The 12,422-nt window shown below is 43.9% G+C and overlaps 1 protein-coding gene across 2 annotated transcripts in view; it reads right to left on the bottom strand.

Moving 5' to 3' along the window:
• Nucleotides 1-457: 457 nt before the first annotated feature.
• Nucleotides 458-12,422, bottom strand: part of LOC149436958 (uncharacterized) — a 37,318-nt gene continuing 25,353 nt past the window's right edge. For both annotated transcript variants that reach the window (XM_089661298.1, XM_089661299.1), the window contains exon 3: nucleotides 458-2,038. In XM_089661298.1, the coding sequence (XP_089517424.1) occupies nucleotides 1,836-2,038 (203 nt within the window). In that variant the 3' untranslated portion in view covers nucleotides 458-1,835. The remainder of the gene's footprint in view (nucleotides 2,039-12,422) is intronic.

Genomic DNA, 12,422 nt, shown 5'->3' with positions numbered 1-12,422 from the left:
TTGTGCGTGGGCAGTGCAAAAAGTGATTAACACAAGGATTCTAACTTACAGAGTAGTTTGAGGAATCCCAACAGTGTGTGCTAACTGCTAGAATGTTCCCCAACCCTCAGACTGCACCAGATTACATGTAGGATTTTCATCTGCCTGTGTGTGGCCAGCCAGCTAGTTTTGGGAGTAGAATTCCTCTAGTGGTGGCCAGAGGTATCGCAGGCTGTGACAACTGGACCACAGCTGGCTTTACTTGTCCAATGCAAATCCTCATTCCCACCTACAGCAAACAAGGTCTTTTCCTTGGTTAGATAGTCGCCACATGCTTGTGTTCTTCACACTCGGCATCATTATACAGAGCACAGTGTTCATTATCAGTGTTCATCATCACTATCAGTGTATAAATATAGACTGTATTGTACATTGCAGCACCCTTATTACCAGTGTACACAGATACTCAGCAGCAGTACACAGTGTGACATGTTTATTAATCGGATACAGGGATCAGCCATACTCAGCAGGCTTAACCTGTATTTTGGCTATATTTATGGACATAAAAAAATGAATTATAAAATCTCACAACCATTTGTGCCTTTTTATGCATGTCATTTCTCTTTACATAGTCTACATACACAAAAATAGCATCCTATATGAATAAAGCACATTTAGTTAGGAATCAGGGCACAAGCAGCAGCCTAAAGTTCTAGTGGCTGGAAACAGTCAGGAATGACAGAATATACAACAACTGACTGATCAGCAATAATTATTTTATCACTCGGTAGAAGGGGATGTACACATTATGTTACAGTAATAAGGAAAAGTTTGAGTATATGCTTGAACATATCATAGTAATGTGACTAACCTGTGCACCCCCAAAACAGCAGGACACATCTGCTTATGTTTCATGAATGAGGGAACTGAAAGGTAAACTATCATTAGAGAAAATATGGAGGTTGTATATGCTGACCTCCTTTTCAAAAATGCTATTATCTCATTCTGCTGACCTGATTCTTTGTCTTCTTTTTGAGTCAAAATCCCAAAACATGTATGGTGACTAGTATAGTCAGAGTTCTTTTCTGCATACTTGTTTTACACCAACTTAAAATCTAGAAGCAGAGTGGTCAGCATGACATCCACTCAACTAGAATTTCAGGAGATAAGCAATGGTAGCCCCATGTGTCTTTCATGAGAGGTTTCCTTGAAACAAGCACATGATTGAATTGGTTTGGTCATGCTGCAATACCAGATTTTATCAGAAGGTGGCTTTAAAAGTAAAATCCTTAATAACAACTCTTGTTTCTATTACACAAATAGAGGACCAGCATCAGAAAGAGCTACTGACTTTATATTTAAACAGGAGAGGTTTAAATATAAGAAGAGTAAAGGTCCAATCAGAGATTTGCATGTATCCCCAGTAGAACCTGTGCAAGATGCTGTCAGTCACTAGGAGATGTAGTGTCTTTATGGCCACACCCCATCAGCCTGTCTAAGCTGCTGATGTGACCGAGAGTGAGGTCCTCTGGTTCTATGTTGTTGCTGGGATTAGCAGTGGGGTAGGAGAAAATAGAGAGTCTTCTAGTTAGAGCATCCTGTGCATCATTTGTAGAAATCTAAACTGAAACGTGTTTATATACACTCTAGGGAGGCTTATAAAACTATCACTTTTAGCAACAGGATCATGTTTGAGTTGGATCCTTGGTGTGCTTTGTTCATTTTAAATGTACATGAATAGTCAGCATATCTGTGTAGTGGTCTGTATGTACTAGCGGCTGAGTATGTTCCTTGCCCAGTGTTTCATTTTTGGATATATTTACAAGATGTAATACAGGCCAAATGTACACATTAATTCACAGGGGTCTGAGGACCAGTAGTGCTGTGAAAATCAAGACAGGAGGCAGCACTGGGCAGCTAGCAGAGTTCTTCAGTCCTGCACTGTTCCCCTTGGGTGGGCCATTGCAGTCATCTGACAAGCAGCATTGAATAGTGGCCCCATTTCCATTCTGAGCTTGATCGCAGAAAGACTTGTAGGAGCAGGACTTTATGACGCTGTCTGAAAAAAAAAACATGAATTATTATGAAACATTGTATTTAACAGTTAAATCTTCCATTCATATTATTAGTTGTGGAGGCAGCAGAGGGACCCTCTGCAGGAGAAACAAGCCCCTTTTCATGTTAAACACTGCCCTGTATTTGTTCTCCCACTCATGGGAAGAACCCAAAAACCAATGTCCATCTCCACTTCAAGACTCCTGGGAGGCAACATTATACCCATGGAAATAGCATTTGTGCAGACTGTGCATGACCTCTTGGAGTTAGGGGCCTTCTTATACTAGATGTGGGTCTGACAAGTATTGAGATCTCCTCTGTCTCACAGAGACCCTGGGCACTGATTGCTTTCACAGCAGCTAAGAAGCCAGAGACATTTAATGCCCCGGCCATGCATTTAGTTTGTATTATCCAAGTGGAAAGAAAGGCTGTTGTCAGGGCTCCGGGGTGTGACCAGAGGTATGTGACTGACGCAGGGAAACGCAGGCTTCAGATAAGTTATAAACAATAAGACAATTTATTAAAGACTAACAATACAAACATAAACGCAGTGCAATACTAAAACATAACACAGTGCAAACGAACCAAACCAAACCACCCACAGATAACAATATATACAATGCAAGCGTCGTCAGGCAGGCCGGGTCAATAACAATTGGGCAGGTAGGAACAGGGGGTCAGGCAGAGAATGGTCGGGGTCACAAGCCAGGGATGAAACAGGAGAAGTCAGCAGAGGTCCGGAATCAGGCAGGGTCAGCAACGAATCAGACAGAGACAGGGACAGGAACAGGAATGCAGGAACAAGATACAGGGCCCAGGAAAACCACACACCAAGGCAGAGACTGCAGGTCTGGCCATCCCTTAAATACACCTGCATGATCAGTTTCAGATGTTTGGCTGGCTGCAGGGTTGAGTCTCTGATTGCTGGGAACACCCGCTGGCCAGCCCTGGTACTGCAGCCCACAAGGCAGGTGAGTCCCACCATTACTGGCAAGTCCATTCCTGACAGCTGTTGAATGATCACCTGATCAGAATGTTCTTCCATTTTCTTGTGATGTCACATAGATTGAAAGTAAAGGGGGTGTTGGCTGTCTGATTCCATTTGCTTTATTATGCATCATAAGAGGGTTCAGGGCATCACTACTCATCTTTATCTATCTGTCTGGATACCTAATATGTTTGTACTTGGGTAGCAGTTAAATAGGGGATTCCAAAAATTGTTCACTTACAGAGGCCATTTGGTGGCTCTGTACCTGCAAGCTGTTTCTAAGTCCAACTTCCCATTCCTTGCCATGTCCCACCACTCACTGACCCTCATTTTTTCATATCATTTGTGTCAAAGAGGGGATGGAGAAGACAACATCAGAACATTGTGAAGATTCATTGATAGACCTTCACGTGCTTTGAAGTCACTATGTAACAGACAGTATCCCTCCCACCAGCCATGGTGTCCATTCTCTTGACCAAAAATGATGAGGGCAATTCACCTCTTTGACAGTGGTCAATCGAATAGGTGTTCATACTGAAAGATATAGTATATCCTTACCTCTTGCTCCAATGACAGCTGTAAAATTTTGGATTTTCCATCACTTTCTGTCTTGGTGACAGTGATGGCCAGAACAAAGAGTGCAGGGCAATTCTCTCCAGTGGGGATACAGACAGTAATAGAAATCTCACCGGTTTCTAAAGCCGGCTATAGACACATTAAAATTTGGCTGGTTCAGCAGACTGGCCGATTTTTGATCAGTGTGTAGCTGTTTCCATTTGACAGAGGCCAATTGTTAGATTGACGCCTGTTGAATGAACAATTCCATTTGCTTTATTATGCATCATAAGAGGGTTCAGGGCATCACTACTCATCTTTATCTATCTGTCTGGATACCTAATATGTTTGTACTTGGGTAGCAGTTAAATAGGGGATCCAAAAATTGTTCACATACAGAGGCCATTTGGTGGCTCTGTACTCTGCTTTGTACCTGCAAGCTGTTTCTAAGTCCAACTTCCCATTCCTTGCCATGTCCCACCACTCACTGACCCTCATTTTTTCATATCATTTGTGTCAAAGAGGGGATGGAGAAGACAACATCAGAACATTGTGAAGATTCATTGATAGACCTTCACGTGCTTTGAAGTCACTATGTAACAGACAGTATCCCTCCCGCCAGCGATGGTGTCCATTCTTTTGACCAAAAACTAAAGCTAAACCTTCAGGGTTCCAAGATGTTTAAGTATATGCTGACATGAACTTGGTGTTTGAGAGATAAATTAAGACCTTTGAACTTTTATGAAACCAGGTTTACCTTAGTACTGGTTAAGCTTTCAAATGAATTGGTAGAGTAATGTTATTTAATATTGTAAAACTCTATTACTTACTAACTCATTTCAGCACAGCCAATAAAAATGTCTGAAGATCAAAACCCCAAAGAAGATCGGCTGAAGATGTCAGCCACAGACATAGAACTCATGGACACCGCATCACTGGAGTGGAGGTGAGTATAGTTCCACTTTAAATTGTATATCAAACCACAAGTTTTGTTTTTGCTTTTGGAAGAGATCACAGGAGGTTCTAACCCATCTATACTCTATCCAAAATTAAAAAGAAAGAACTCTGGCTTGACATGCACTTTACAGTGTATATTAAGCCATACAGTACATCTGTCAGATTTTGTATTTATTTATTTTTACTGTCCGTGTTTCATTGAGGAAATTTCCCTTAATTTCCTTCCCCAAAGGTTCAAAGGGAAGTAATACGTAATCTGTTAAAGATGAGGGCAATTCGCCTTTTTGACAGTGGTCAATCGAACAGGTGTTCTGACTGAAAGATATAGTATATCCTTACCTCTTGCTCCAATGACAGCTGTAAAATTTTGGATTTTCCATCACTTTCTGTCTTGGTGACAGTGATGGCCAGAACAAAGAGTGCAGGGCAATTCTCTCCAGTGGGGATACAGACAGTAATAGAAATCTCACCGGTTTCTAAAGCCGGCTATAGACACATTAAAATTTGGCTGGTTCAGCAGACTGGCCAATTTTTGATCAGTGTGTAGCTGTTTCCATTTGACAAAGGCCAATTGTTAGATTGACGCCTGTTGAATGAACAAGTTGGAAAATGTTGTCAATCAGGGGCTGCAGCCATTGATCAGTGTATTCTGACAGAGGAGGGTCCCTGTTGGAATACCGGGGTTGATTTACTAAAGGCATATAGACTGTGCACTCTGCAAGTACAGTAGCTTCAGAGCTTAGTAAATGCAAGGAAAATGAAAAAAAAACAGCACTTTTGCTCGCACATGATTGGATGATGGGAGTCAGCAGAGCTTCTGCTCATTTACTAAGCTCTGGAGCAACTGCTTCTGCAGAGTGCAGCTGCACTTATAAAGTGCACAGTCTATGTGCCTTTCGTAAATCAACCACACAGTGTTCATGTATTTCAGTACAACTATATCAATATTCAGTAGAGATTATTCTTCAACCAGTAGATGGCAGTGTTTATAAATTTGCAGCTGCATCTATCACTATACTCTATGTCTTCTCCCTGACTGAAGTTCCTGTTTCCTGTTTGTAGAGAAACAGCAGATAAGCACCTTGTTTGTGCTATGTCTGTTCTGTAGGGCTATATACAGTATCTTTAATAGTCCCACTATCAGAATATTATTATTATTATTATACAGTATTTATAAAGCACCAACAGTTCACTCAGCGCTGTACATTACAAAGGGGGACAGAACATGCGACAGTACAGTAACAATACAATGCGATACACAAGGGGTTCGAGGGCCCTGCTCTTTTGAGCTTACAATCTAGGAAGGAGGAAATAGTGGTACAGGAGGAGATAGCTGTGGGGGATGGAGTGGTAGGAAGAGTGGAGGAGGTCAGCAAATTAGCAGGGGGTGGGGTAGGCTTCCCTGAAGAGGTGGGTTTTCAGGGTGCGTCTAAAGGAGAGGAGAGTAGGTGATAGTCTGGTGGGTTGGGGCAGGGAGTTCCAGAGGATGGGTGACACCCTGGAGAAATCCTGGAGGTGGGCATGGGAGGAGGAGACCAGGGAGCTAGAGAGAAGGAGGTCTTGTGAGGAGCGGAGTGTGCGTGCTGGGTGGTACTTGGATATTAGGTCGGTGATGTAGTTTGGGGCAGCATGGTGGACAGCTTTGTACGTCAGTGTTAGGATTTTGGATTTGATCCGTTGCGCAATCGGAAGCCAGTGGAGGGATTGGCAGAGGGGGGTGGCAGAAATGGGGCGGTTGGTAAGGAGAATGAGTCTGGCTTCAGGATCGACTGAAGTGGGGATACCCAGCGGCGAGGCAGGCCAGTGAGGTGGGAGTTGCAGTAATCGAGTCGTGATATGATGAGGGAGTGGATGAGCTGTTTAGTGGTTTCTGGGGTTAGGACCATGCGGATCTTGGCGATGTTGCAGAGGTGGAGTCTGCATTTAGAGTTTGTTAGTGATTGGACTTGGGGCTAGAAGGATAGGTTGGAGTACAGAATGACACCAAGTACTCTGGCCTGCGGGGCGGGCCTGATAGTGGCATTGTTGGACGTGATGGAGAAGTCAATGGGGGGTGGTGTGGGGGCTGGGGGGAAGACTAAGAGCTCGGTTTTGGAGAGGTTCAGTTTAAGGAAGTGGAGCAACATCCAGTCTGATATGTCGTTCAGTAGGTTTGTGACTCAGGCGGAGACTGAGGGGGTGAGGCGAGGGGTTGAGAGATAGATTTGCGTGTCGTCGGCATAGAAGTGGTAGTTGAAGCTGTGATAGTGTATGAGTTGGCCCAAGGAGGAGGTGTAGATGGAGAAGAGAAGGGGCCCGAGGACGGAGCCTTCAGGGACCCCAACAGAGAGGGGGAGTGAGGGGGAGTTGGTAGAATTATAGGTAACGCTGAAAGAGCATTGTGATAGGTAGGATGAGAGCCAGGAGAGAACGGAATCTCTGAAGCCGAGGGAGTGTAGTTTTTTGAGGAGGAGGGGGTGGTCGACTGTGTCGAAGGCCGTGGAGAGGTCAAGGAGTAGGAGCACTGAATAGTGACCATTAGCTTTGGCAGTTAGAAGGTCGTTGGAGAGTTTGAGTAAGGCAGTTTCGGTGGATTGTAGGGGACGGAAGCCGGACTGTAGGGGATCGAGGAGGTTGTTGTCGTTGAGGTGAGAGCTTAGGCGAGTGTAGACTAAGCGCTCGAGGAGTTTGGATGTGAATGGGAGCAGGGGGTCTGAAGTTGTTCAGTTCATTGGGGTCCAGGGAGGGCTTTTTAAGTATGGGGGTGATGTGAATACCATGTTCCGACGGGGGGGGGAAATCTCTCCTTGTTTGTGTGGATGGAGGCATCTATTTGTTTTTTTACATTCATCCTGCTGGCTGAATGAAAAAAAACAAACCATCTTGGCCAGCATTCCTCTTTACCACTCCATCCAAAGAAAAAAAGTTTTGGTTTTAGATATACTTTAACTTCTAAATATCTCAATTGATCAAAATAATTGTATATTTTGTGTTAAAAATGTACAGCCAATGCATTTGGTGGGTTATATAGGAGTCCCTTTAAACCAGGGCTTAGATTTATTGTTTAGGAGGAGTAGATTTAATCTTGGGATTTTACTCTTACCTAATCCTTCTGGTGAAATGCCTGTCTATTGCTGATTTGTCAGTGAACGTACAAGCTCCAGAGTTGTCACCTTTATTTCACTAAGACATTAACCCAGAAATCACCAATACACATTTCAGATGCAGATTAATGATTCAACAAGGAAGGAAACAAGAGAGGACTTAACGGAAGCAAGTCTACCTCTCTGCACCTCTTCTCAGATACTTAAAACGGAGCTCCACCCAAAAGGGAAAGTTCTGCTTTAAGGACTGCTCCCCCGCTCCCTATTAAGGATTGGCACCTTTGGGGGGCTGGGGGGGGAGCGAGTACCCGGGTACCCGGATTTGACAGGTACCCACTCCCACTTCCGGTCCGATCGCCTAGGCGATCGGAAGTGGAAGGTGTCCTCCCTCCCTCCCTGTAGTCTTTTGGGACACGTGACAGAAGACTACAGGACCATTCATGAAGCGCAGCACTACTAGCGCATGCGCAGTGGGTACCCAGCTATGAAGCCGCAAGCTTTCACAGCCGGGTGCCCACACTGAAGATGCTGGCCTCCTGGAATACAGGATGGCCGATGAAACGGGCTGCAGGGATCACACCGCGGGATCGTGGGACAGGTAAGTGGCTGTTTTTTAAAAGTCAACAGCTACAGTTTTTGCAGCTGCTGACCATTATTTTTTTGACAGCGTGAGTGGAACTCCGCTTTAAGTCTCAAAGCATAAATAGCATAACTATGTGTGTGTATATGCTGTGTATATATATATATATATATATATATATATATATATATATATATAATTTTTATTATATAGGATATATATAGCGCCAACAGTTGTGCTTTACAACATGAGGGCAGAGAGTACATTTACAATACAACTTCATACAGTAGGAATCAGAGGGCCCTGCTCATTAGAGCTTACAATCTAAAAACACACACAGTACACACAATACATGTTATTCTATTTATGCTTTGAGTCTTAAGTATCTGAGATATATGTGAGAGCATAAGAGTTCCTTATCTCAGGAATTCAACCACTTTCCACTGAAAGCTTCTGATAACTTGACTGATTTCAACATCCACCACTTCTGGCACGTCTTGGCCTAGGTGTGTCCTGTGTAATGACTGAAGTTGTCTGCAAGGTCAGTTGGAGGTTTTCGAAGCTGACCAGTAACTGTGGGAGTTCAGAGAGGGCTGAGGAGTCTCAAGTCTCTGAAGCCGAGATACATTTTTGCCAACAAATTTTTATGTCTCTACCTCAAATTCTGCGGCATGGTGCCCCCACATGACTGCAGTATTTGGGTTAAAAGTTAAACTCCAGTATTGTAAAAAGATAAATGGAAGATTACCTCCAAAAACTGACTGATGCAGATGCCACAGTATGTTGCTTGGCTAGTCAGCAATTAGATTTCCATGGACATGTGTCTGCTTTATATATTTGACACATGCTACCTGCAGCCCCCTATGCTGTAATTTATTTCCATCTCTGTGTAAAATGATCAACAATTCATCTCACTTCACCACTGGCCACCAATGTAAGGGAGGCACCTCACCACTCACCACTAATGTAGGGGAATACTTCACCCCTGACCACCAGTGTAAGAGATGCACTTCACCATTAACCACCAAACTCAGGAAGGGTCTTCACCACTGATCACTAATGTAAGGGGATACTTCACCATGACCACCAAACCAAGGGAGAGATTTCACAACTCACCACTAATGTAAGGGAATACTTCACCCAGATCACCAAACGAAGGAAGAGATTTCACCACTCACCACTAATGTAAGGGGATACTTCACCCGTGACCACCAGTGTAAGGGATACACTTCACCATTGACCACCAAAACTCAGGAAGGGACTTCACCATTCATCACTAATGTAAGGGGATACTTCACCCTGACCACCAAACGAAGAGAGAGACTTCACCACTCACCAGTAATGTAAAGGGATACTTCACCACTGACCACCAGTGTAAGGGAGGCACTTTTCCACTGACCACTAATGTAAGGGGGGCACGTCTTCACTGACCAGTTATGTAAGAGAGTACATTACTACAGACCATCAATGTAATTGGAGCACATCTCCAATGACCACTAATGTAAGAGAGGTGCTTCACCACTGACCCCCATGGTGATGTAGGAGCTTCTCCACTGACCACTTATGTAAGGGGGTACTTCACCAAAGATCCATTATCTCCTGCGCTCAAAGACTCAGATCAAACGGGCATTAGTAGCAAACAGCGTGTTCATCTGCTGGTGATCAGAGGTTGTGCAGCTCTATCATGAAGCTGGGGAAGCTTGATAAAACTGTAGAAGAGGATGAAAGAAAGAGCTCACAAACCTTGCGCGTTACCTCGATAAATAGTGACTAATTTTATTTTATTTAGGAAATATACTCACAAAAGTGACGGCAAAACAGGCATAAGTTAGCCAGGTAAATCCAAAGGGGGGGGATAGAAGCTAACGCGTTTCGAAGGGCGCTCCCGTCTTCACCAGAGCTGGGTTTGGCAGATAGAAACTTCAGTATAGCAGAGTTCCCATGGCAAGGAAACATTCAGCCACTGAGTGTCAGTATTACAGCAATTCAGCCTGTTTAGTCTAGAAGGGAGAGCCCTTGGAAACGCGTTAGCTTCTATCCCCCCCCCCCTTTGGATTTACCTGTAACCCTGTGTGGATTATGGCTAACTTATGCCTGTTTTACTGTCACTTTTGTGAGTATATTTCCTAAATAAAATAAAATGAGTCACTATTTATTGAGGTAATGCGCAAGGTTTGTGCGCTCTTTCTTTCATCCTCTTCTACAGGGGGTACTTCACTACTGACCACTAATGTGAGGGGGGCACTTCTCCACTGACCACCAATGTAAGGGGGAGGGGTGCTTCTGCACTGACCACAAGTGTAAGGGAGCACTTTTCCATTGACCACAAGTGTAAGGGAGCACTTTACCATTGACCACAAGTGTAAGGGGACACTTCAATATTGAAAACTAATGTAAAGGGGTACTTCAATACTAACCACCAATTAGAGGGCACACTTCACAAATGACCACCCATAAAAGGGGGCCTTCTTCCACTGATTATCAATGTAAGGGGTCACTTCAACACTGACCACAAATGCAAGGGGACACTTCTCCACTGACCACAAAGGTAAGGTGGGCACTTCTGCACTGATGTAAGTGGACACTTCTACACTGACCACAAATGTAAGGGGGCTCTTCACCAGTGACCACCAATGTGATGGAGGCACTTTTTCATCGACCATCAATGTAAGAGGACACTTCATCAGTTAAAACGAATGTAACAGGGTACTTCACTAAATACTAATAGGGAACACGTTACCAACAACTTCCAATGTAAGGGGGCACTTCTCCAATGACCACATATGTAAAGGGTCACTATATTATCCATAAATAAGAGTAGCCTAACTGGCCACTGAGGCAGTCTTATTAAACAGTGTAATGGCTGCGAGAAAGACTTAGGCTTGTAGTCAGGGAAATTTAAGTCGCAGTAGCAAAGGACAACTAAATCAGAGAGGGTGACAGAAGACTCTTTTCTGGATAATAAAGGACATTACAAATGTAGCCCGGTCAGCAGTCCTGGCAAGGAAGGAGTAATAGCATGGACCTGATTGCCGGTTTCCCATGTACAATGCTGCTTTTGCTCAAATTTGTAGAAAGGATTTGGGGACAGGCATGACTGCAGGACTGGCTGCTGTCACACAGAGCAGCTAATGTTAAGCCACCTTCCATCCATTAGGGGTTGAATTAAGGACATGGACTGCTAGAGACCCTGAAGAGAAATGTGAAGGATTGTGGGAGATATATAGTCCCCAAAGAGACAGGTTTGTTTTAAACTTCAACTGCTAGGGGCACTGAGGAGTGGCATTTTTCTTCCAGGAATGAGGAAAGGAAGAGTACACATTCTGCAGGGAGAGCAAGGCTGAGAACAGACTGCTGCACCATAGAAAGAGAAAAAGAGTAGAAGCCATTCCGGAGTATCAAGGGATGCCCTGAATGCAGGCTGAGCCTGCTGCTTGATCAAAGAACTGAATGCTGAGGACACTGACTGGGGTACATTCTGCCAGTGAGCAGAAGGAGATCCCCTACTGACGCAGAGTGGTGAGAGGCTGCTGGCCAACCCTGCTCTTCACCTTACCAAAATGGGACAGAGTTGTCTGCAATAACTACAGTAACTGTGCTTGCATCAGTCTTAAAGGGACATTGCCTTGAGCGCTCCATCAGTTGGACCCCAACGAGCTGCCCAGCAGAAGAAATAGAGTATCATTCTACTGACTGCTGAACTGTTATTTTGGTACACACATTAACATATCTCCCTTAGTTGACCAGGACAGGTCTCAGAAGTGGTTGTGCTTTATGGCAATTCATTTTTTGCAGCATATTACTGTTATTTTTTTATTGTAGTAGAATACGGTATTTCGCTTAATTATTGCAATATATTTCTCTTGTTTAATTGTTGTAATATATCTCTTTTGAGGTATAACCATTGCAGCATAATTCTTTTTCTTCTGATCCATTATGGTATATTTCTTCTGTTTACCCTGTTGCAATATACTTTTGCCATTGCTTAACCAGATACTGTGTCATTTTTGGTGTTTATGCAGTTTGAGCCTTTGGGGTGTGTATACAGATACCTGCAATAAGCATTCCCTGCCCAGTCAATTGTGTCAGCATGTGAGGAGCTGTTCACAGATTCATGGGCACGGGAACAGGAGACCCAACGCATCAAGCGGCTCCTTCGGGGGTAAGCTCTATACAAAGTATAATATGGAGTACTGATTCACTTTAGTGAACTCTATAGGCAGCA

The sequence above is a fragment of the Staurois parvus genome, unplaced genomic scaffold (assembly GCF_062004578.1).
Source record: "Staurois parvus isolate SC_StPar_1 unplaced genomic scaffold, SC_StPar_1.0 ptg001328l, whole genome shotgun sequence".
In the NCBI taxonomy this organism is placed as follows: Eukaryota; Metazoa; Chordata; class Amphibia; order Anura; family Ranidae; genus Staurois; species Staurois parvus.
Note: the sequence above shows the minus strand (reverse complement) of the source record. Positions and strands in the feature narration are given on the sequence as shown.